Source organism: Pogona vitticeps, chromosome 1 (genome assembly GCF_051106095.1).
Source record: "Pogona vitticeps strain Pit_001003342236 chromosome 1, PviZW2.1, whole genome shotgun sequence".
Taxonomy (NCBI): domain Eukaryota; kingdom Metazoa; phylum Chordata; class Lepidosauria; order Squamata; family Agamidae; genus Pogona; species Pogona vitticeps.
The window spans coordinates 26290807-26317325 of NC_135783.1; the positions used below are offsets into that span (position 1 = coordinate 26290807).

Sequence of the window (26519 nt, forward strand, 5' to 3'; positions counted from 1 at the left end):
GGAAGGTGAGTTGTCTAGTTGATGAGCCATAATGGCTGATAGGTAGACCTTCAGCGTGGACTGGGAGAGACCGAAACTGAAGAGATGAAGGAGGTAAGTGAGTAGGGTCTTCAAAGAGACAGGTACAGCAGGTAAGTCGTTGTCATGAGTATATTTTAGAAAGGACTTCCATTTGTTTTCATATAGGAGAGTAGTGGAAGGTTTGCAAGCCTGAAGGAGAACGTTCATGATGTCGGGAGTATCCTCCAGGCTGCAAGACTGACAGAGGCAACGTCTGGGTGAAGGACCAGGCCGTGGTCGAGCAAGAGGAGATCTGGGCAGAGAGGAAGACAGAGCATGTCCGACGACATCGATACCAGGTGAGTGAACCATGGCTGGCAGGGCCAGTACGGGGCTATCAGGATCGCATTGGCGCCGTCTTGCCGGAGACGGATGATTACCCTCTGGATGAGAGGTAGAGGGGGAAATACGAAGAGGAGATTGTGAGACCAGTCCATCAGGAATACGTCTCCCAGAGAGGCGCTGTCTCTTCCCGCTCTGGAGCAGAATCTGGCACATTTCTTGTTGGCATCAGACGCAAAGAGGTCTATAGAAGGCGTGCCCCATTGTCGGCATAGCCGCTGAAATATGACGTTCAGAGTCCATTTGTGAGTTCTCGTTGGAAGCCGACTGAGCCGATCGGCTAAGGTGTTGTCGTCGGTGGAAATGTGGACAGCAATAGGGAAAACATGGTTGGAATAGCAGCACTCCCAAAGGTCGACAGCTAGGTAGAGCAGAGAAGGGGAGTGGGTACCTCCTTGCTTGTTGACATAGAAGAGTGCAGTGGTGTTGTCTGTTGCCAACTGTACTACCTGTCCTTGGATCAGGGGAAGAAAGGCATGGAACGCTTTGATGATTGCCAACAATTCCAGATGGTTTATGTGAAGTGGCAGTTCTTGTGTTGACCAGAGCCCGTGGACTGTGTGCTGAAGGAAGTGGGCACCCCATCCCATGGGGCTGGCGTCAGTTGTGACCTGTATGGAAGGTTGCAGGGGGAGAAAGGTCTGCCGATGAGGAGGTTGTCTGGGCAAGTCCACCAGTCGAGCTGGGAGGCTAGATCCAGTGTTACCAACAGTAGTGAGGATGGGAGGTCTGTCGCTGGGTTGAACAGGGAGAGAAACCATGCCTGCAGAGACCTCATTTTGAGCCTGGCATGTTGGACGACAGCCGTCGTCGATGCCATGAGCCCTAGGAGATGTTGGGCGTGATGTGCCGAAATGGAGTGGTGGGTTTGGAAAAGGCGAACAGCCTTCTGAATTTTTCTGATTCTTTCTGGAGGCAGAAACGCTCTTGCGTGGAGGGAGTCTACCTCCATGCCGATGAGCTTTGCTGTTTGTTTTGGGATCAGGTGTGATTTTTCGAGGTTGATCTGGAGACTGAGACTTTGAAGAGTATGGAGAGTTGTGTCTCGTGCCTTTATGGTACGATGTCGCCACTATCAACCAATTGTCGATGTAGGGATGTTTATTCCCTGCAGGCGGAGGAAGGCGGCTACCGGTGCCATGTACTTGGTGAAAGTCCGGGGGGGTGATAGAGAGCCCGAACGGGAGAGCATAGAATTGGAAGGCGGTGCCGTTGAAATGGAATCTGAGGAATTTTTGGTGGTCCTGATGAATGGAGACATGAAAATAGGCATCCTGCAGGTTGATGATTATGAACCAGTCTCCCTGCAAAAGCAAAGGGATAATAAGAGTCCAGTGTGAGCATGTGGAATTTACAGGGAGATATGAAACGGTTGAGATGAGTGAGATCGAGGATGGGGCGAAGACCTCCATCTTTCTTAGGAACAGTAAAGTATTTTGAGTAGAAACCGTTGAGAGAGTCCAAAGTAGGGACTGGTAAAATGGTGTGTTTTTGGAGAAGTTTAGCAACCTCATCCTGCAGGGCAGAGGAGTAGGGGGTGTACCGAATGAACCCGAAAGGAGGCAAGTCGGAGAATTCTATAAGGTAGCCATACGCTATGATAGACAGAACCCATTTGTCTGATGCAATGGCTTGCCAATGATGGAAAAATGGGGTCAGTCTGGTAGAGTTCAGTGGGCAAACAGAAATGTCAGGAAAGGGAGACAAAGGTAGTTGTCATTATTGCTTACCCTTTCTCTGTCCTTTACAAAAGGATTGACATTGACAAGTTAGGTTTTGAGGCCGGTACGATGCCATCAAAGGTTGAGGGGCAGGTAGGGACCTGTCGGATTGATGGGGGCGATATTGCCTGTAAGGCTGGAACCTTTGATTTTGATACTGCTTGGGGTGAAACTGGCCCGAGCGGTAAAAGGGTCATTGATAGGAGGTAGAAGGCTGATTAGAATAAGAGTGCGCAGTCTTGCACTTCTTATGGAAGTCCTCCATGGTGTCATCTGTTGTTGAATTGAACAGGCCGGCACAGTCAAAGGGCAAGTCCTGGATTCTTGACTTGGTGTCATCAGAGATCATGGAGGACTTGAGCCAGGCATGACATCAAATGGAAATGGAGGTAACCAAAGTCTTAGAGACGGCCTCAGTGGAGTGTCGCCCCGCAATCCTCTGGTACTTGGCCAAAGAAATGGCTTGAGAATGGATATTGATGAGATCAGAGCTCATGGGCTCAGGGGGCGTATCAATTAGAGGAAGGACTTGGTTCCAAAGATGACACTGAAAGGCGCCCGTGGTTGCCTGGTAGCTAATACTTCTGAGCAAAAAGGATTGCAAAGAGTAAACTCGTTTCGTCAATGTGTCAACTTTTCTGCCATCCTTATTGGCAAGGGTAGGTTTAGACCTGGCATGGGTTCTAGCTTGACTGGACTCAACGATGATAGAGTTAGGCACTGGATACTTATTGAGGAATTCAGCATCGACACCATGGGTCCTATATAGGTGATCAGTACGGCAAGATATTTGCATAGTGGAAGGGGTTTTTCCCCAAGTGTCCTTAATAAGTTGAAGGATAGACTTATTGAAAGGGAGACTCAGAGGAGTGGCACGCTCCTGGTTGATGTCGTCAAACACCAGCTCGGCATCAGCAGATGGGGGCTGTTTGGTATCAAGGTGCAGGGCTTGTGCCATTTGGAAGATAAGCGTAGAGTAGGAGGAGAAGTCGTCCAAAGAAGACGAAGCATGGCTATCCCTCGTATCTGGAAGCGGGGGAGGTAGCTCGGGTTCATGGGAGGACTCAGTGTTGTGCCTCCGAAGATGCAGGGGAGCCTGGAGATAAAGGGTAGTCTGACTGACCGAAACCCTCTGTCAAGGGGGCTTGGTGTCATTGAGTCAGTAGGACCTCGAAAGGGTCCTGAGATGGCATCGGGTCTGGCATCAAGGGTGCGGGACGTGGAGTTAAAGCTCTGCGAGCTTTGTCTTGCTTCTGAGGTAGTGAGGTTGGCTTAGATGAGGCAGAAAGGCATGCAGATGGAGCAGAGACTGCCGGGGCAGAAGTGACGGTTCGAGTCCATAAAGGGGATGGCATGGGAGATTTCTGGCGTCGTTCAAGGCCGTTTAGCCTGCTCAGACTGGTACCTTTCATACAGGGTTTGCCAGATGTAGGGGTCAAAACACTGATACGGTACCATGGGGAAGGGGCAGAAATTACCTTGCGATGCCACAGACCTCGGTGGAGAGAGGTGCTTTCGTTTTTCCATTCTCTTCCACGGAGGAGAAGGGGGAACCTCCGGATCTGATGCTGAGTTTTCAGCTGCCCGCCCTGCGTCAGGGTTGGAATGGGCTGAGGCCAGGCTGGACTGTGGCGCAGCCCCAATGAGGCCAATGCTTGGAGTTTGGAGCGGCATCGTGGGGGGAGCACGACATCATGGGCGTCCTCTCTGTCCAAGGCCAAATCAGGGCTTCTCTGGATGATTCCTCGAGGACAGGGGAGGATAGGGAAGGTTGAGGGGGCTCCATGTGGGGAAGTCTGTCCTTGCTGAGCTTCTTAGGAGCAGGCTTAGGCTTTTTCTTGGGGCCTGGGTCGTGTCCACGAGATCTTTGCGAGGAGGGCAACTTGTGCTTACCAGAAGACTTTGCTTTCTCAACAGTGTCCTTAGCTGGTCGCACAAACGTAGAGTCAGAGGTAGACTGGCCTGCTGGAAGCCTATCGGCTGAGAGAGCAGGAGATCTAGCAGCCTCCGAAGAAGTAGTAGGAGGATTCATGGCCGTTTGCCAAAGGTAAGACCGGTCTTTGGAGCCTCTGTTTAAGTGCCAGCTTGGTTAGTTTTTTACAAGCGGGGCACGAATGGGTTGGATGTTCCTCGCCCAGGCAAAAAAGGCACTGGCTATGACCGTCAGAAGGTGCGATTTTATTTGCACAAGTAGTACAACGTTTGAAAGGAGACGGCGAGGCCATAAGCAAAAGACTAGTGGGGGGGAAGGGAAGGGGGGAAGGGGGAAAGGAAAGGGAATAAAAACCGCGGGAAGCCAATTAGGCAAACAAAAGATGCGGAGAATCACTAACTAAGCAATAAAACTGAAGATAAACGAACAAAAGCTCAGAAGAGCCTAGAAAAATAGCCAAAAGGCAAATAGTGAAGCGCTCTGTCTTTCCTGAGAACCGTTCAGCTCGGCGGAAAAAAGGAACTGGGGAAAATGTTGGTTGGGTGGAGCATATACCTTGTGGAGGATCACACCATAAAATTGTTACTTTTAGCTCTAGAATCTTCCGAGAGTCAGTGCAGGCGCAGACAATACCCATATGTGTGCATTCACAGAGGCCACGAAAAAGAACTGACAAAAATTAACAGAAAAGTTCACAAAAGCCCCTCCCCAAAAACATCTGAGAAAGGGGAGGGGAAGAAAAAGGCATAAAGTTTTTATGGATCAAAATCCACTTCCCTCAGATACATGAGAAAACAGATTTTGATCTATGAAGGCTCACATGGAAATGAATCTGTTAATCCTTGAAGTGCCACAATGTTTAGTCCTTTGGTGGTCCTGCCATTCCCCCGCTTCCTCCCCCCCCCCAGTTTAAATTTGTCAACATGCTGAAGCAGATTAGCACGGTTACATCTTTTGGAAATGGGGAAAAAGTACATTCCTCTTGAGGTCTGTGATAAGGATACACCCACTCCAGTTTTAATTTCTCAGAAGGCAACTCTGACTTGATTTCATAATATTTGTCCACATCTGAAGGAAGAAACATTGTGATGGGTCGTCCTCGCATGAACATTTTGATGTATTCGCCTTCTGTGAAAACAAAAGTGTACACTAAGCATGAGTTTGCAAACAGAAGTGGAACATGTTGTTTAGAGCAGCCATTCTCAACCTATTTTGGCCATGGCCATAAATTCAGTATGAAGGAAATACAGGTCGAATCAGGATTGCATAAGTCTCATAACGAACCTTATAAGATGGCACTGAAGAATTGTTTCCAGTCTGTGCCCCCCTTCAAATGTGCCATGGCCCCTGTTGAACTGTGCACCCACAATATGTTCCATTTTGAAGACTGAATCTATCACAGTAAGTAGCAGTTAGTTGTCAAGATATGAAATTCTGTATGTGTAGATTATTAATAAAAGCAAAGGAGTATAGAAAAAGTAGCCCTGAAAATGAAGGTACTTTTAAAATTGAGGCTTGAAAAATAGTTTATTTTAGTCAATGCAGCACAATTAGCTAGCTCTCAAGCTACCATCATGACAGTTGAATGTGTTTACAATCTGCAAACACAGGGGTGGCATTTGCAGATCTTATGGTTTGTACAGTATTCCTGCTTTCCAAGATTCTGCTACAGGCTTTTGTTACTCCAAATTTTGTAAAAAAAATTTAGTCATAACAATGACATTATCATCATACTGGCAGCATGCTAGAAGTTAAGTTACAAGGCTCTGAAGTTACAGTAAGTACAACATTTGATATTCCAATTTAAATTTTTTTTTAAAAAAAAAAAGTTTGATGCCCCTGGCTCTTCAGGCCTCTGGAAAAGAGACTTATTTACAGACTGGAGGAGGTGTGAACATCTGAAAGAATTATAACTATAGGGAGATTAGACACAAACATGCATTTTCAGGCATTCAACTCATCAACACAGCACAGTTTCATGATATGCCACACTCACTGGATACCAGCAGCAATCATCTTGGATTTTCTTCCCTAGATTCAAATTGGTTTAGCTGTGTGACGACTTAGAATTTTTATATGTGTGCATTTTAATATGCTTAGAGGCTAGGAAAGTCATTTTCTTTAATATATTTTTAGTCTTAAAAACTAATGTTTTATAGACATATTCTGTCTTTTGTTTTGTTTTTTTCCAATATGCCTTTTCAGGCTATACGTGCCTTTATTTTTGGGTTAAAAAATGATTTAAGTTCTTATCTGTGACTTTTGCAACTAAAAGCTTATAAGTGAAATATGTTTTTATGACTTAAGAATTTGTCTGCAACTTGACATTCAAATTAAAACTTGATATTCTAATTATTTTTTTTCCCTGAAGTTCGATGCCGCTAGATCTTCAGGCCTCTGGGAAAGAGACTTATTTACGGACCAAATGGTTTAGGACTTTACTACTTGTTTGAGTGCCTCTACCTCAGAATGACTTCCCATCCCACTTGCACCTCCCAATCCCAAATGTTATGGGTGGCCACCCTAAGGGAGGTCCAGAAATCAACAACTAGGAACTGGGCATTCTCTGTAGTGGCCACCTTGTTGTGGAATTCTCTGAGCAGTGAGTGGCTCCTTCCCTGCTTGGTTTCAGAAAAGAAGTGAAGACATGGCTGTTTACAGAGTTCTTTCATGGCCTTACCTTCGATTATTATTTTTTAGGTGTTGTGTATTTCTTCTGCTGTCATAATTTGTTATCTTGTATTTATAGTCAGTATGGAATCAGTCCACTTTTGTGTGTGGTTTAAATTCAATGTTTATTATTGAATTGTATTTATTTTTATGGTGTGATGTTGTAATACACCCAGAGTAGTGGCTTGGCCACTAGATAGGTAGAGTAAAAATGTAAACTAACAAACAAAAAATTAAATAAACTTTAGTTTTCATATATTTTTTAAGCATTTGTGCCTATAGTTTTTCATACCTGTAAGACTTTTGGACACTTTCAAATTTTTACTTTGTCCTTACGGAATAAAGAAGCAATGTAGAAATAAAGCTTGTAGAACTAGGCAAGCTGATGTTGCCTGGAATTAGTGCAACCATTAGAAGACTTATACAGTACCTTGATACTCAGATGAATTTTGATATGATTGTCAATTATTGTCTGGTTTCATTCCAGAATTAACTCCTAATTTGAATAAATGCCAGCTGTGACAAACACAGGCTTCTGATTTTTCCCTAGAGGTCTATAAAATTATGTTGGGCTCTTAGGGAGATGTTCAGGCATCAGAATCCTGAATCTGACAGGATAGGCCCATTCTAAGAAAAGGACCTTACAGAGGATTCGACTCACCAAATCCCCAATGATTCAATGGACCTACTCTAGTGCAATTTAAGGAACCATGCACCAGGATTTTGGTTTATATAAACAACCTAATAGGGTGATGAACATATTACTGCTGTTTCTGTTGTTGATACTGCTGATGCTTTTTATTTTTTTATTTTTATGTTTTGAAATCATACTACAAAATGTTCTTTAGGGTGTACAAGCCCACTGGGCAATTATAGCATTAATGCAAATCTGTTCTGAAAATGTTAAAGATAATGGCAACACATCAACAAAAGTATTTGTTAAATGAAAGATAGTTGCCCAGGGCCAAACTGCTATAAATGCAAGGTAAGAAAAGCAGCAGTTTAATTCACTTTTAATTTATATTAGCTTAATTACTATGTCCCAGAACATCAAACTCAGTTTCATTGGTTCACTCCCAAACTGTGTAGCAGAGTTCTTTTAGGATGTAACCAGAAGAGATATTTTGTGAGAACCTCAAGCATTCTTCCTACAATCTCTTGCCCCCTATCTTTTCCAAGTCTATTAAGAAAACATTCCAAAATTATAACACAAGTACGGGGTGGGGGAGAGAGGGGAAAACAACTTTAAGAGGAGGATGGCAAAATTTTCACTTTTAGTGGTCTTATCAATACATCTTCACCCACTTAAATTTTGCATTAAGTACTATACACAGCTAGAACACTTATGCTTTAAAAACAACACAACCTGAACCTCAGATAGTTACAACATTGTGATCTGAAGTTATGTACTACAATTCTGAGACCCCTAAGCTTGCATTGCCTTGTCAATACTGGTTGGGGATTCTGGCAATGGCAGTTACAGTATGCAACTGTTATTTACTACAACAGCGTAAATGGATCCGATAAGGAGCATTAGTATTGTGTACAATGGCAGAAACACTGTGTGCAATGGCAGAAACCATGGAATTTACCATGATCATTCAACTGATGATTTAAATTTTCAAGCAGTGAAAACAGATTCAGTGAAAACAGTTTTTGGCAGTCTGCTTGCAGTGGTTTAGTACAGCTTCTACTGCAAGCTGTAAAAATGTTCACCATGTTATATTTGGGAATACAGTGGTGCCCCGCTTGAAGACGATAATGCGTTCCAGCAAAATCGCTGTACAGCGAAATCATCGTCAAGCAAAACAAAAAACAAACACCCACCATTGGAATGCATTGAAAACCGGTCAATGCGTTCCAATGGGGGAAATACCTGCTCGTCCAGTGAAGATCCTCCATAGGGCGGCCATTTTGCAATGCCTGTGTAGCAAAAATAGGTCCGGAAAACAGCGGGGAGCCATTTTGCAAACCGTTGATCAGCTGTTTTTAATAATCGTCTAGCAAACAATCGGTTTGCAAAAAAACCCCAACTGCATCGTTTTGCGATCGCTACAGCATTCACAAAAAAGCTCATCATTAAGCAATTTCGTCATCAAGCGGGGTCATCGTCATGTGGGGCACCACTATAATGAATCATGTGTGCACGCCACTGGTGAGAAACATGCATCACTCATGTATCTGCCCATACATTCACTTAAAGTGAAAACTCTATAAAGTGATCATTATTGTGCAATCAAACTAAACTGTCACAGAGACAAGCAGTCTCTCCATTTTTACAGTCATGTTTGGACCACCTTCAATTTCCCTAAACAAGGAGATTTTGTTTTTCTCTAGATAACTAGGGAGTTTGCAATAGCAGAAATAAGAGTTAGCACCCTTTTGTCTATTAGATTTTTTGTTTTGTTTTAAAATAAATACTGTACCATCTTACTGCTAACATTTCTTGTTCCAGGTCAGAATGGATTAAAAAACACAGCAGAAAATAGACAGAGATCTAGTTCACAACGCCCACTCTGACAATATCAATCTCACCTGACTTCAGAAGCTGAGCTGATTTGGGCCTTGTTAGTACATGAATGGGAGGCTGCTAGGGAACATTGGAGATCTACTGGTACAGCCAGGAAATGATCCTGTTCTGAAAACCTGGAGAGCTGTTGCCAGTCTGAATTGTAAATTATGGAGCTGATTTGACAAGTGGTCTGGATCAGTGAAAGGCAGCTTCCCATGTCTCTATGGACCAGAGAGCCATCTTGTCAATACTAAACATTTGAGTCAATTGATTCTGGGTACAGGATCCCCTTTTAGGATTCCCCAAGCAGGTGCTCGCCAGGTGTGCTACATGCTGGGAACGATGAGTGGTTCACTAGCTTATTTACTTGTTAATTTCTTTAAAGAGATCTAAAGATAGAAAGAGATGAACTAGAACATACAGTAAGTCTTTTGAGTTTTAGAACTTTCTTTGAGTTGTTTCAAATATGCTGATAAGTTGCACGGAGCGCAAAAGTACAAGGAGCAGGAAGAAACTCTTCTTCCAGTTTCTGTATTAGTGTTAAAAAGTTCCCTATGTATTAAAAAGTCCCCTGTGTGTATAACTAAATATACAGTGTACAACACAATTGAGGAAAAAACTAGCTTTAGAGAATGCAGTGGGAGGGGGAGGGGGTGCTCATTATTTCATGCATTGAAGGCAGGTGCTTAAAACAGGTAATCCTGTTTCTCCTCACCATCGTTCTTACTCAAGACAGCTGCATGCAGAGACCTGCTGTTCCTGGCAGCAAAGCACAAGGGGTGTTATTTCACGTGCAGCCAAGTTCAAAGCAAAGTCCTTAAAATAGATACTGGCACACAGCTGCATCCTTGATCTCAAGCCAAACATGGTAGAAAATTTATTAAACTGTTAACATTGATTCTAAGAGTCATGACATGTTGTTGATGTTAAGTTTCAAGGATTTCACATCCTTTAAAAAGAAAGGATACATGTACACTGAACTATGGCTGTCACAAAACTGAAGTAGTTCACAGGCAAAGCAAAAGGAAAGGCGAAGGAAAGGCATCTCTGACATTGCTCTCAGCCTTCTGGAACAATCTGCACTATCACCATACAGAATATCTGGCTGTACAAGAAAATCTTTATATAAGATCTCTATATAGACAATTTAAGTGCACTTGGAGTGACAAATGAATACTAAAACTAGAGTTAGCTCAATGTTTATAATGGTTTCATTCAAGCACAGCTTCTATCTGTATGTGAATGACAGATCACACATCTAATAAAATAGATTTTAGTCCATGAATGCTTATCTTTAAGTTGTTTCAAGCTATGATTGTGCAGCAGATTGTAAGGAAGAACTCTGCTATAAGGAAGTACTGGGCTTGCACGAATCGAACAAGCAAATTTTCTCCAGCTGTTAACTGTCTAGACCAGGGGTGTCCAACCTTTCACCTTCTCTGGGCCACATTAGAAGATGAAAATTTGGTTTGGGCCGCACATACGTTTGGTTTGGGCCGCATGGGGGGGGCAGCCCTAGCCATCCTCCCCAGCCCCCTTCCAAGCGCGCTTACCAGCAGCTGCGATCTCAGATAGCAGAGGCTGCCAGCTTCAACTCCAGTGGCTTTATGGGGCCAGGAGGGGGTCCACCTATTGACGTGGATGGCACAATGTAGTCATGCAGCCCCCCGTCCCTTCCCCTCTCACTCCTTCCTTCCCTTTCTCCCCCTCTACTGTTGTGATATGCCCCGGCCACATTCCGGCCACAAGCGCTGGCAGTGTAACTTGAAACTTTGGAATTTCTTTAAAAATAAAAAATTGCACTGGGCCGCATTATGAACTGACCTGGGCCGCATGCGGCCCTCGGGCCGTAGGTTGGACAAGCCTGGTCTAGACCTATAGAGCTATAAGCAGCAAAAATAATAGGGTTTTTGAGTGTGTGTAAAGAAAAGGAAAAGTTCAGACATTGCAATAGCTATGCCGTGTATTAGAAGTAACATGCTTTGGGTTTTGAGTGTCATGCTTCCATGACATCTGCAGACTCAAACCAGTGATTCTCAACAAAGAGTAATTTACTTGGCTGATAGGAAGCACACATATTTTCAATTGTAACTATTTCTTTCAACATGCCACAAAGAAGAAACTTTGGTTTCTCTCATGCCATCAAATGTGATATGATACTGAGATACTGAGAAGAGGAAGTTTTTTGTTAGTAGATCAGGATGCTCTTAGAAGATACTGCCTAGGTAATATTTAACTTAGAAAGATACACCATGTCCACCTTCTGAAAATAGAAAACTTATTGCCTACCAATTTATGTTTTAAATTTGGGAGGATATGATACAGTGTGATACTTCTTGGTTCCAAGAAGTTAGATTTTTATGTAAAAATACAGGAAATACTTTTTACTGCAATTGAATAGGTGGAGTGCTTCAGAAGAACAATAACGCAAATAAAAGATCAAAAATATCATTTAACTAGAAATCAACCAGCTAGCATAGTCTTTGCCCTTCTCGTGGTTGTTCTTTTTCCAGTTGATATTTTTGATAGTTACAGGACAGAAATAAAACAACATACAGGTGTTTCCTGTGCCTGCAAAACCATACATTCCAAGCCTAATCTAGAGTTTTGAACAAATAAATGTGCACACAGGAAACAGATCTACCACATCAAACAAAACTCTATACTTATGTGAATGCCATACAGCATTTTCATTATGGATCTAATCCTATACATGGATATTCATGCTGCAGTTAAATGGATTTCTCTGTGTTTGGGGTATCAGCTATTCATTCTAATCTACAGTCCCATATGAGTGGTTTTTCAAAGTGCTTCTGCAAGTGAGCAGTCCCATTTGCTTAAAATAATATGGCTGATCCAAACTCATGGAACAATGCATGTGCGGGGCAGCTTCTATAGGCATCAACAGACAGAAGGGGTTATTGCATATACAATTCCTCTATCTTCTTTCCCCCTTAATACATCTGAAGTCAACAGAAGCAAATTCAATGGATAACTGTGAAGCAAGCCTAGCTACTGTGATTTATTTTAGGGTGTAAATAGACAATATGTTAACATGTTTTTAGAAATACCACTTCAACTAGTAAAATAAGTTTGTTTGTCATTGCTTTTCCTTGCACTCACCATGCTTTGGAAGATATGCACAGGATTAATTTGCAAGTCTGATTGCTGGTTTTTCTAACCTCCAGTTTGATCCAGACTTTTCTTAGTATAAAATAATGAAACAAATATATTTATCAATCTTCATTAACAAAAGTAACACTCAAATATTTCCAATTACCTTGGCTGACGATAACATCTTTGTGTCTAGAGAGAAAAATGCAAGAAGTTACAAAAGGTCAATATGAAAATCTAAATCCTACAATATTCTGTCATCAGTACTTTGACACGATAAATAAACTAGAAGGAAACAGCCTATTTAAAAGTTGATAGCTAATACAGTGGTGCCTCACTTAACGATTACCTTGTTAGATGAAACTGCATGACGATGAAGTTTTTGCGATCGCAAAATGATGTTTTGATAGGGAAAAATCGCTTAACGATTTTCCCAAAGCAGGTAACTGATTTTTCACTAAACGACAATTTTAAAACAGCTGATCGGTGGCTCTAAAATGGCCGCCCGCTGTGCAAAATGGCTCCCTGCTGTGTTATAGGACGGATTCCTCGCTTTACAGCCACCGGCAATGGCCACCCTATGGAGGATCTTTGCTGGACGCTGAGGTATTTAGCCCATTGGAATGCATTGAACCAGTTTTCAATGCATTTCAATGGGCTTTTTCGTTTCGCTTGACGAGGATTTTGCTTAACAGCAATTTCAACGGAATGAATTATCCTCGTCTAGCGAGGCACCATTGTAATATACTTTTTTCAAGTTGGATTTTCCATTAACATCTTTTATCTTATACCAGATACTTTTTTCCTTTTTACAAAATAAACTGGTTTTATAAGAAATCTGAACTGAAAACAACATTTAGTTAAGCAATGCTAATGCAGAGCAGCACAGATTTTAAACCAAGTTAACTAAAGGGAAAGACTGCTCTGAGGAATGTACTTGTTTCTTTGTTTTGCTAGAGATTTCCACCAATTTCTAGAGCTACCTCTAAGCTAGAACTGTTGAGGAGAACTGCATCATCTATTATAAATGAAGAGGCAGGGTTAATGTATAGAGAAACCACTAGTGTATCCATATTTTAATGGAGCTTTGAACCAGGGTAACAGACTACAAAATTACATAGAGTGACATCCTTCACTGTGAGGATTTCCGCCCATACAATGGGACTTCACCCTTTCTTTCCCAACCCTAAGACCCCTCCACTCAGGAGAATCCTTTCTGGATCAAATTTGGAAAGGTATATGCAAAGCTGCAGGAGGAAGAGGGAATCCATTTAGTAACAGTGATTACTCTGTGGATTCCATATCTTTAAGATGTCATTCTTAAGAAATTTAAGAGTTTGCAATAATACCAGCTCAATGGATCATTTTCAGGGATCAAATTTGAATTAAAATACTTACTTGTCTGCATTCTTGCCACTTTTGGATATCAGTTTTGATGCAGATGCTGCCCTTAACAGTTTATTGCGACTCTCTTCTGAATTTTCCCATGCACTGTGTGATTTATCAATTGTTGATGATCTCTTAACACTAGGAAAAAAACAAGCACATTTTGCATTTTTTTATTAAACCAGAACTACAGTAAATGTGGTAAGGCAAGAATCTGAACTGGAAATGCAACAACTCTAGCAGCAGCAGAGGAAAGAAATGCCACGCCAGGCCATCCTTCAAGCAAATTCAAGAGACTCCAGAAAAGAAGGATTAGATAAAATGCTCTAAATGGATCTTTGCAGTCAGTCAAAAGGGCAACAATTTCTAAAAATTCTTTCAGTGTAAGTTTTGAAATATTCCTGTAGGACAGTAAGGAGTAGAAGGGAGAACAGAATCTACTGGTAGATTTCTGGGTGTCTGAAAAAGACTGGCAAGGATTTTCAACTCCTAATTGTCTAGATTTGTGCATGAAATGACCTATGATCTTGGGTCTGGTACTGATTGTAACTTCTGGGGTTTAACATATGTCCAGAGTTACCTTGTTCCTTATTTAGAATTTATTCATCAGCTTGTACCACTGCTTTGTACCTGACTCCAGCTGCCGGATTTCAGGGTTCCCATAAAATCAACCAATCAACCAACCGACTGACCCATCCATCCATCCATTCCCATAAAGGCAAGCTTCCCCCAAGCTCCAAGTCTACCCACCTATTATACAGAAAAGTTGAGTTAAATGTTCTAATGTTCCTTGTTCTCATTTTTAAAAAAACACCTCAGAACAGTATACTGCTGAAAATATTTGCTTTGGGAAATAACGCCTGATAAGCAAGCTCTTAGTAGTGAATGACTATGTATGAGCACTGTGAATTAGGAAGTTCTTTGTTCAAGACTAAGCTCAGCCATTTTAAAAAAGGAGGGGGTGTACAAGGATGATGCTACTGAGCTTAGAAAGCTGTAAAAATCTACAGTGGGGTCTCGACTTACGAACAGCTCGACATACGAACATTTCGACTTACGAACTGCTCTCATAGGAATGTATGGACTCGACTTACGAACTGAGATTCGAGTTACGAACTCTTTTTTTCCTTTTTTTTAAAGCTAAGTCATCTTAGGTTAAAGGGAAAAAAGAAAAATATCCCCCTCTAGTGGCAGAAGGCGGAATAGCAGCTTCCCATTAGTTTCTATGGACGAAAAGAGCAGATACGGATTAAATGGTTTTCAATGCATTCCTATGGGAAATGCAGATTCGACTTAAGAACTTTTTGACCTGAGAACTGCCTTCCAATACAGATTAAGTTCGTAAGTCGAGACCCCACTGTAGATGAAACAATCACAAGTCCTCTATTAATGTGAAGACTTTTTTTAAATGCATATGATACAAAAATTTTCACCATGATGCACTAAACGAAACAAGACTTTTGTCGAGTGATCCAAATAGTTCCTCCATTAACAGCAGCCACACTTTAGAACTCTGAAGTTCCAAACACTTAAAAACTTTTGCTTCTGTTTTGACTTGGTTTAGAGGCAAGACTATTGTAAGTAAGTTAGTTGATATAATAATTCCTACTGTGTTCCTACTATTCCAGTGCTGTCCTCTGAAGAAGCCGGCCACAGAGACTGGCGAAACATTAGGAAGAACAACCTTCAGAACACGGCCTAACAGCCTGAAAAACCCACAACAACCATAATTCCTACTGCTGCCCAGCACACTGCTCTGCAATGCATCCAATTAAAACATTTTTTTGAAGATGAGATGTGCAAGCTTATCAACAGCATTTCCACAAGACTTTCAAGAGCTAAGGAAGGAAAAAAATTAGAGTGACAAAAGTTATGAAGTGAAACATTAGGGGAAAAAGTGAAACAACACACATTTCTTTTTGCTTAAGTGGTAACAGATTAATATGCCAAACCCAAGAACAAATGCCTCTGTACAGCAAGATGGCAAACAGAAGAGGCCAAAGTCCACTTTAAGGTAAAATTCTGCAAGATAACAGAGGAAGTTTAGGAGAGACTGTTAAACATGCATTCGTTAGGGCAGTATCAAACACTGTGATTTTGCTAGGCAGGAAGCAGTTCCATTTACTTTGCTATGAATCCAAGTGCTGGAAAATGTTAATTGAATATGATATCCCAACAGGTTAGCACATGCAGTAAAAGAGGCACAAAGTTGTCATTGGTGAAGGTATATAAGCTTTGATTCATGAAACACCTCTGCTTCAGTTCAAAGTTTTGCTTACAAAATCCACCTCCTACATTTCTTTTGCCTCCATACTGCAAGCCTGCAGGGCTCCATCACAGGCTGTTGAAGGTTCTCACACCATCAAGGATGGCTTTTCTGGTCACACAGATGGCAGAAGTGAACAGGAGAGACCAGTTGAATAAATAAAATTCTTATGTTCAAAATAGAGGCTGGTAAAATTACTACTCCGGACTACACATTCAGAACACACATAATTATTTTTGGGTTTAAACCAATGGTGTCCTTTCAGAGTTGGGAAAAAAATCTGTGAGAAAAGGCAGGGAAACATGAACTGCCTCCTCCTAACACATATCTTTACAAAGGTTTGGGGGAACCCTTGGAAAAAGCATGAGAACATAAAAACAGCCAGCCTCAATCAAATCAAAGGTCTACCCAGTTCAAAATTCTGTTCATACAGTAGACAACCATCGTCTATGTGAAGCATGACAGCAGGACATGAGAGAAATACACTCTGTCTCAAAATCCCCAGAAACATATACACAGAGATATACTGTTTCTGATGTTAAACTAATATAATGGTTATCTTATGGCACCAAAGCCTGGAATGCATGTCGGAAACACAAGTACAATTATTTTTGTTGTGGCAGAAATGACAGAGGTGGAAGACGGCTGTAGCCTCTGGTGGGATGCGGAGAAGGTGAGTGATGCAGCCCCCCTCAGTCTTGGAAATTTGTTCACCCCTGCCCCAACATTTAATATCATTGCTTGAATTGCACCTAGAATTTGATGAAGATGTGAAGAATTTGATTTCATTGGTAAATGGTGAAAGGAGGCCAGTATGCAGCCAAGCAAAGAGTAAAAAAGAAGGCAATGCAAAATATCCAACACACCATAAAGCAGCCTGGGAAGCAAATGGCCACAATTAAGAATTGTGAAGATTTCAAGCAGAGTTGCAAGCTATTAGTATCCACATTTTGCCATCACACTTAGGTAGCTCAAAACATTAGTTAGATATGCTTACAGAGAAATCCATTTAGAAAGAAATGTAATCTTTACTATTTTTTAACATATCTGAATGCTGCAATTCATACCCTATTGAATAACTAGAGAGAAGCACTGAAATCAGTGCAACTTATATTACTTATGCATATATGTCCCGTGCATTTCAGTGGGTAGGGACTAATATTGGATTTATTCATTTAAGTTTAACTCATTTATAAGATAATTTGGGTGTGCTGTGTGAGAAGTGAGTGAAGGAGGCTGAAAATGGGTATAACTAAAGTAGACAGACCATGTTAAACACGGTTGTTCTAGACAGCCACATCAACCTTCCAGGGATTATACTCTGCCCACATGCTACACACTGCTACAATATGTGTATCTTCATCAGATGGACTGCTGCGCATTCCACATCCTAAAGCAGCTAGGCCAGTAGGAACATCAAGACAGAGTCTTTTCTGTACCACTCTCTGGACAATGGAACATTCTCCCAAGGAGGTCATGCTGGTTCCATTTCACTGGCTTTTAGCAGTCAGGCCTCTGAGAGTTCTTAAGATAGTCTGCAGATTGCTTTTCAACAACATTCCATTTCTGTTGAAATATTGCTGTGGTTGTAGCATATGTACTATTGCTTTAAACTGTACATTGCTTTTGGGAGGCAGAAAAATAGTTTTAAATTCTTGTAATAATTATATAAATAACGTCTAGAGGATGGGACTTAATAGGAGTGGCCAAGTAGAGGGCTGCTGCTCTCCACTGAAAGATGGGATAAGCAGCAAGACTCCTGAATCTTGCCATTCCACTGAAGAGACAGAAAGGTACCTTTCTGCCGATTACGTTCACTTATTGACAAGAGGTAAAACAACACAGTAGCATGCTTTTAATGGGAAACAAAGCATACTGTTAGTATTTTTGCGACCCTAACTCTGTATTTGGCTATTTTGGAAACCTTTTGCCTGGAGCAGAGCTTTTGACTTCTGGGGTCTGCCTGTGTGTTGGGTGAGTCTGTGCAGAGGGCTGGGGAGAAGGTGACGGTGAAGCTTGAGTTTGTGGGTTTTGATCATTAGAATGAGACTCCTCTTTTTTCTCTGTCTGTCCTTGAAGTTTTTCTTTCTTTTTTTCTGTACCGCTGTAAAACAAAGTATAAGAAAGATGTATATATAATTATTTTTCAATGCATACAGAAAGAGAGAGAGAGAGAAGTAATTAAATCATTGATCTATAGGAGGAAAAATACAATCAAAGAAGTTAAATATTTGGACAATTTTCTTAACCCAGACCTTGTTTTAAGAACTTTCCTTTACCTACTAAATGACATGGATAGAAGCTCTACAAGTTTTCCCAATGAAAAATATCACGGTTTGTACAGCAAGTCACCTTACAAAGGGGCTTCTGGAGTGGAAGGATCAGCCAACAGAATGTGCGACCCAAATATATTCACACTCTTTGGGGAGGCTCCTTCCATGTCACAGTTTAAAAAATAAGGACTGTGTGTCCACCAGGCAAGCTCCTAGCAAAGGTTACATGTCACATGTGTTATTAATAATACAATTTCTTTTTCTACCAAAATAGTTGCAGCAGAGAAATCTCCTCAATGTTTAATGAAGTTTTTAAAAATTTAAATATAAAGTTATACTTATTTTACCTCTAAAGAGATGTCTATTCAGTCACTGTACAAATAAAGAAAAGCTATTGCTTCACTTCTTTAACACCACCCCATCCCCATTTCTCATACATAATTTATAAAAGATGTTTAGCTCACATTTCTTGAAACGTCAATACTGCAGTTAACTTTCAAGCTTTTTCCAGGATCTCTGACAAGGCAATATAGTTCAGAAAAACAAACTGTAGGAAAAGTCATACCACTAAAGAAAATAACTCCAGAGATTATTATTATGACAGCTGTATCAGCAGCACTCAATTCCTGGTACTGTGACAGTCCTCATGTCAGTTGCCTTACAGTGAACCAAAGGCTGCCTTTTAAGCATCCTTCTGGGACATTACATGTCTGATCAGAACTCACTGAGTAATGACAGTTATATGTTAAATGGGATGGACAAGATCCAATGATGTACACCATTATCCAACACAAGTGAAACTTGGTCTTTCTTCTTCTCCACCTCCTGTGGCAGCCACTGCTAAGCACTGCTAAGAAATTTGTCTCAGAAGGAAACAAGAACCTTGTGAATGAGGAAGCAGATTTCAACCCATAGAAGCTCACGCTGAAACAAGTAAGGTAGTCCTTAAGGTGCCACAATATTTCGTCCTTTGCATTTCTTCCTCCTCCTTTCCCCCCTTAATTTTGTTCTATTCTACACCAATGCCATCTCACCCTTGTGCATTTAAAACACATTGGCAAATCATTTTCAAAACTTAATATCTCTCTGAAATAACACTGTTCTATGCAGTTATTATATTAGAAGAAACACAGAGCCATCCGCTCTGTCTTTGCATTTGATTAAAATAATTATTTCTTCATTGAGATCTATCAGTCAAAAACAGCTGCACATTGCTAGCCATAAAAACAGAACATCCTCAAATATTGTAAGACAGGATACAATAATCTTAGGAGCTGTGGAGAAAAGCCATGAAAAGTAGGAGTGCGGAGGGTGAGAGCCAAATGCAACTGAGCAAGAACTGTGAGAATACTCTGACAAAACAAAAAGAATATAACTTATGGGCTCCACTACCATATTGCGGTTGCCAAAGCAGAGTCTATAGCTCTGGAAAATTCCTGGTACATCTGGTGCAGGGATGGAGATGAAATTCATTGTACAGTATTCCCTGTGAAATACCTATTTTGTCCCTAAGAGACTGGAAACAGGATGAAGAACTTGATGTTCAATTATTATTACCTCTGTAATCCAATCTTGCCCTTCAAAAAGTTACTTTCTGATTTAACAATCTCTCAATATTCCAAGTTTAACTAGAGTGAAGTTAGGTATCATAATTAGCCATCTCTATGGTGACAGAGAATTCTTCACAAATAACATACCAGATGGTAAATTACTAACTTATGATCTTGCATCTCATGTTGGCTTGAATCTAAAACTCCTGCCTCCAAAGCAGCATGGGAGAAGAGGTATCTCCCTTATGCCACCCCAGGCTCCTCTAGATCAGTGGTTCTTAACCTTTTTCAAAGAAACGCCCCCTTGAACCATTGAGGAAGTTATCATCGCCCCCCTCCCCGCGGTGATGATATCTTATTTATTTATTTATTTATTTATTTATTTATTTATTTATTTATTTATTTATTTATTTATTTATTTATTTAAGACACTTAAATCCAATGACCCCTGAAAACAAAATTCAATTCCAAGAAAATGAAATGCCCCCCAAAAGTAACATTTAATGATTTAGTTGCAAGCGAATTTTAAGACTCAAAAAGAAATATAAAAAGGGCATAAAAACAAACCGCAATGCAGGAACTAAAAATTTCAAGACGAAAACTCTGAAACTAAATTAAGATTGGAGGAAAATATATATTCATGCACATTGTAAAAAGGCTGCAGCCATCTTCACAGGTTTGGCTTGCTCCAGCGCCCCCCTACCGCCCCCTTCTGCTCCAGCGCCCCCACGCCGCCCCTTTTCGTTCTACCGCCCCCCTGAAAAATGAAACCGCCCCCTGGGGGGCATTATTGCCCACGTTAAGAACCACTGCTCTAGATCATCTCCCTGATCTTCTGGAGCAAGTATCTTTGTGTTGCAGATAGGAAAAAAGATATCTCTGATTTTAAGTGAAATTTTGGAACCAGGTCATTCAATCGAGTCTGGTTAGGACTCCAAAAGGGAAAAAATATAACGAAGCACTAGTATACATTGCTGGCCTCTTCTGTATCTCAACAAAAGCTTTTTCAGCACCTCCAGTAATGTACATTTCTCAGTCCATATGTATTTTTAAGGAAAGAAAAAAACACAAGTCTTTTCTATCAATTGAACAACTCTATAGCTTTTACAATGTACTACTCTGCTTTTCAACTTAATTCAATATTAAAAGCATTATTAGTAGTGTCATTTATTACATTTTGCTGCTGCATGATTTGAATGAAATGAAACAAACCTATGTTTTGCACATTGTTTTTATCTATTGTCTGCATATCAAAATGCAGGACAAACCAAGAACATTCAAGTTACACAGCAAAGACCATTACCAACTTTGATGTGGAAAAAGCCATCACAGAAAATGAGGAATGTACATAGCTTTTCAATGAACCCAGGTCTTATGGTGAACCCTTCAAAATCGTATGCAATTCATTGGCACCAATCTTAAATGGTTTGCACAGCTTAAAATGCAAACTATGTAACTCGTGATAATTCTGGTTGTCTGTTGCATGTTCGGGCATACCCAGGTCACTTACTCAGTTGAATACTCAGTTCTGTGCCAGGGTTTGTGACAGTCAGAAACTGGAGAAACTAAATGCACAGTTTCTCTTATGCTTGTAATATTTCACAGAAGGGTTCTGGCCATTTTGTTTTGAAAAATTGACTATTAGACCATAGTATAACAGATTCCCCCCCCCAGGCTATTTGCCAATTCATCAAAAGCTCCCACTCCACTATCTCCCCACTTTCTTTTTCTTGGGTTTTTGATAACCAAGACTTAATCAAACAATATGGTACAAAACCCTAGAACAGGGATCTCCAAACTTTTGACCGTGAGGGCCACAATGGATATTTTCAGCATTTTTGAGGGCTGAACAAACATGATCATCCACATGAACAGGCACGCCCCCCCACCCGCTCGCACACCCACACCAGGATAGCAAGGCGGGCCAGATGTGGCCTGCGGGCTGTCGTTTGGAGACCCCTGCCCTAGAGGAAAGGAGAAGAACCTTGTAGGCAGTTAAAAGCTATAGCCAGACTTTCATTTTTTCAAAAAATAAACCTTCACACAGAATAATTTCTTATTTGTTTTCTCATATATATTCAATATTTTCAGAAGGAAACATGAATAAGGTATACCTTTTAGCAGCAGAGGCAAAAGTTTCTTTCCTGGCTAAAGGTACAGAAGGACTATGGCTGGTTTTCCTACTTCCTGCACTCCCATTGGTGATGCAGGACAAGGAGATAGCTTCCCGGAGACCTGGATGTCCTATGACAAAGGCAGTTAGAATATAATTTGTAGCAGTCTTCAAAATATCCTTTTGACAGTTAAATTGAGATTTATCACACACGAAATTGGTTTTGATAGAACAACAAAGAAGATTTAAAGTCTACACATCTCCTATAGTGCAGCTGGCTTGTCCATCAACAACAGCACTTGAGAAGAATCAAAGTAAAACAGCTCTCTGAAATATTTTTTTTAAAAAATCAGTGAACCACTATTTGAAGTAACAGCTATAATTTGCAAAGACTTTGTTTTTCATGTTGTAAGGAGAATACATTTCCATGACATAAAACACATATATTTTATTTCCAGTTCTAACTGCTGTTCTGTAAGGAAGTATCTGACAACAGGAATATAAAAGACACACCCATGCCCTATCTAATATACTCCAAAAGCAAAACCCTGCACATATGAATATCTGTTAACAGAGGGGAAATAACTTGTTGACAAAATCCTAGAATGAGTTTGTAAATCTGTAACTGTAAAACTTTCTGAAGCAACATTTTGAAGTTACACGAGAAAAATAAAATAAATGACACCAGGCTCCCAGATGTGTTTGACTTGCAGTATAATTTTTGACATGATCCCTAACTCTAGCAGCACATGAAAGCAAAAGAAGAGATCTATTATATTCCATTATAACAGCTACATCTAACACACAGTCTATTACAACAGGAAACCAGATTCTAGAGCAGACCAAGGTGCATTTTGTTTATCATTACTTCTCCATTGAAGAAATATATTTCTGACATATATCTCTGTTCAAATTTGCCTGGCATTATAAATGTGTTGTTTCTGACCACCAGATGGCTCTTATTTTACCAGCTGTATGTAACATAAAGCATTAGTTCATAAGCTTACCTTCACCATTCATCACAGTATTTGTTTGGTACTCATATAAACATATACGTAGGTACATATAATTGATAAATTATTAATTAATGCAATCCTTGATAATTCACTATGATTATAATTATAAGGTATCTTCTTTCTCAAAAGTAACAAAGATGGTAGTGGTACAAATTATACACTCCTAAGCTTACTTTACTTGTTGCCAAGTGCCCACTATACTTCAACTATGTGATATCTTTCCTACATCATTTAGCGAAGCTATACCCCTGTATAAATTTAATGGAGAGTTCCAATTGCAACTCAAAAGAATTGAAGACATTCCTATTAAGTTATAATCATAATGTAATATAACAATATCTTCATTATTGGGAAAAGATATTTAATTTGAAGTAATTAGTTCCAAGTTCTATATGAATACATACAATGACAATTAAAATTACTGTATTTTCAACAATGGAATAGACAGGAAAGTAATTATGGAATTGTATTCTCGAAGGCTTTCACGGCCAGGATCCGATGGTTGTTGTAGGTTTACAACAATAACAATTCCATAATAACAATTCCATAATTATTGTTGTTGTGGGTTTTTCGGGCTGTTTGGACGTGTTCTGGAAGTTTTTTAGGCCAGCCACAGAGATTGGCAAAACGTTAGGAAGAAAAACTTCCAGAACACGGCCAAACAGCCCGAAATACCTACAACAACAATAATTATGGAATTGTTATTTTCTGTCTATTTCTAGTCTTCAAAGCATGAACCTCTTTACTGGAGAAGATGACAATTTATTTATTTATTTAATTTGTATGAAACAGCACTGAGCTGGCCTTTCAGTGGAAATGAAATAGGACTGACATGAACAAATACATTTATATAGGCCATTACAGGACAAAAGCAGTTTTTTAAAAAAAGTCACTGTAGTAACATCATGGGTTCAGGGAACATCATTATTGTTTTGTTGTTAAAGGAGGTTCTCTTTACACAGCACAGCTTTAAAAACTTGGGCTATGTGCCACTGAACAGTATTAATCAAATGACTGTAGATACTTCCTAGAGAACAGTAAGGCAGAAATCACATCAGGGATTTTTCATTTGCAGTTGAACTGTAGGTGAACTCTCCTTAATTCTGCATTATAATAATAGATCAATACCCCAGGGGCTGCAATGAAAGCAATTACATGGAGATTTCTATGGGAGGGGCAAAACTGTAACAACTCTAAATTTCCTGTCAAACATTAAAATGTTTCTACGAATAAGGTCCCTTCACATTTCATATATAAATATAAATTTTCGGATGAGATAGGCAAACATTTGCTATACAAAATAAAACAAGACAAAAAAAATGCTTTCCAAATTGGGGAAATTTAAATATAAATATAAATATCTTTCCTTTTGACTGCAGGGACAGTGTTCTAATAATTTGGACATAAAATTATGGCAATGTTGTACGAGACTCATTATTTGTGACAATGGGCTTTACTCAGTGTCTAGCCATAAAACACCTGCTATAGTCTAAAATAATGCAACTTACTTCTTTATTAATTTGTATTAAATTATTCCTTAATCGTTTATTAATGGGTAAGCATATTCATTATTTAATCATTTTAGCCCACTTTTCAGTCCAGAAGCCATAAGGATAACTAGAAGTATCTAAAAGAATCACGAAAGAAACAGTACAGCAGAACAGCACTTTAGAATTGTAATGGAGATACAATGCAACACTTATAATTCTTCAAACCCCCTTCCCCCATCTGATTTATGAATGTGGGATACAGTACTGTACTTCTGCATCCATGATCCAAAACACCAACAAATGACCTAATATGACCGCACTATATTGTGCCCACGTGTCCAGCAAGAAAAGGGGTGTTAAGCTTTACACAGCAAAGAGCAGACTGAATGTGAGAAAAAACAATGGCTGTAGTCAACAAGGTCTAGCAGCATGCTCAACCTTTTTTTGGCTATGGATTTAAACACAATATGAAAGAAATACAGGTCGAAACAGGATTGTATCAATTGTATAATGAATCTTATAAGGTGGTGTGGAAAGAATTGTTTCCAATATTTGTCCCCCCTTCAAATGTACCAGGGTTCCCCCAGGGGGCTATATGGCCAGCCCGTTGAGAATGGCTGGTCTACACAACACGCTTTTCTGTTCAATACCATTCACACTTGTTGAAAAAAAGTCATGACAATTGCTTTGTAAAAATGTCTTAATAATACAGTGAAAACATGCAAATTTGTGATGTGGGGTCATGATTTCTTCCACTGCAGACCAGGCCTTGTTCTCGTACCAGGTTAAGTACCTTTGTGAAACCCAACATGGAAATAGGACTGAAGGACAGGGATAAAAATGCTTATCATAAGAAGTAATTCTACCTTCATTGAAGGACACAGAATCAGCTGTGAGAAATAGGGACTCTACTATGATTGTTCCTAAGGTTGCATAATGATTTCCTTTGAGATGTTATTCCTTCTTTCCCCCTTTTTGCAAGTGGTGTAACACTTCCTTTGAAATTTCCTTGGCTGCTGAACACTGCCTGCTATAGTGTCTGCTCTAATTGGCCACCTGCTTTTATTACATCTAACCTATTTCACAGTTTATGTAAGTTACCTTGGGCTTTATTTTATAGATACATAAGCAAAATGATGCAGCATGTGTCAACATGTATCTGAATGTTTAATCAGGAACTCACAGGAACCAACAGCCATGTGAATGGAAAGTCTCTGTGCCTGTGCAAGAGGGATTTCCAGTTTTCAGCAGGTCCTCCTTCCTGTTGCACCCCTTTATAGTGAATGCCATCCCATTCAAAAGGGCCACCCAATTATCAGGAATATACCGTATTTTTTGCTCCATAAGACGCACCGGACCTTCAGACGCACTTAATTTTTAGAGGAGGAACACAGGGAAAATATATTCTGAACCAAATAACGTAATAAAATATTTAATAAACTATAACAGAATAACATTTGAACCATGTAAGGTGAACAGAAGTCAACAGTGGCATTAATATAGACCATTATCAGCCAGTGATAAGACCTATACCACTCTACCTATATTTTACATTTCCTTTCATCCACCTCCTCCCCATGCTTATAGAAATGTCTCAATGACAGATGAGATTGTTGTGCAACTCTGCCCAACTATAGCTCAAGCCTATATTAAGTTAGAAATGGTTTATCTGATTTGGCACTGCATTGAGAGGTCCCTTTTAGTTGTGTGGAGGATAAATAGTGGAATTAAACTATTTAACAGCTGGTTTTCCTTATTTACTTTAGGTTATGCAAAAGAACAGCAACACAAAGCTTAACCCAATTGAACGTTTATAGCATGCAAGGCACAACAGGTTAGGCAACACAAAGCCATGAACAATGTTCTTGATGAGCCAAAAAAACTGAATACAAACTATAGTAGCTGAAATCAGGAAGCAGGTACTGTAATCCAGTTAGAAGTCACGAGGCACAGTTAGTTTTCTTGCTGCAAAACTCTTTGGAAATACATTCTCCAGAACTAGTTGAAAAGTTTTCAAGTTGAATCCAAATTTCCCATGGAAATGCATTGAAAATTTATGCATTTTTATGGGGG

General features: G+C 40.1%; 1 protein-coding gene across 4 annotated transcripts in view; it reads right to left on the reverse strand.

Annotated features, from left to right (window-relative positions):
• Nucleotides 1-26519, reverse strand: part of EML4 (EMAP like 4) — a 217329-nt gene that overhangs the window by 66401 nt on the left and 124409 nt on the right. For 2 of the 4 annotated variants that reach the window (XM_020803724.3, XM_020803723.3), the window contains exons 3-7: nucleotides 21942-22071; nucleotides 17929-18108; nucleotides 13751-13879; nucleotides 12519-12544; nucleotides 5061-5184 (exon numbers count right to left, since the gene is read on the reverse strand). In XM_020803724.3, the coding sequence (XP_020659383.3) occupies nucleotides 5061-5184; nucleotides 12519-12544; nucleotides 13751-13879; nucleotides 17929-18108; nucleotides 21942-22071 (589 nt within the window). The remainder of the gene's footprint in view (nucleotides 1-5060; nucleotides 5185-12518; nucleotides 12545-13750; nucleotides 13880-17928; nucleotides 18109-21941; nucleotides 22072-26519) is intronic. The other 2 variants (XM_078380879.1, XM_020803725.3) reach the window with 1 other exon arrangement.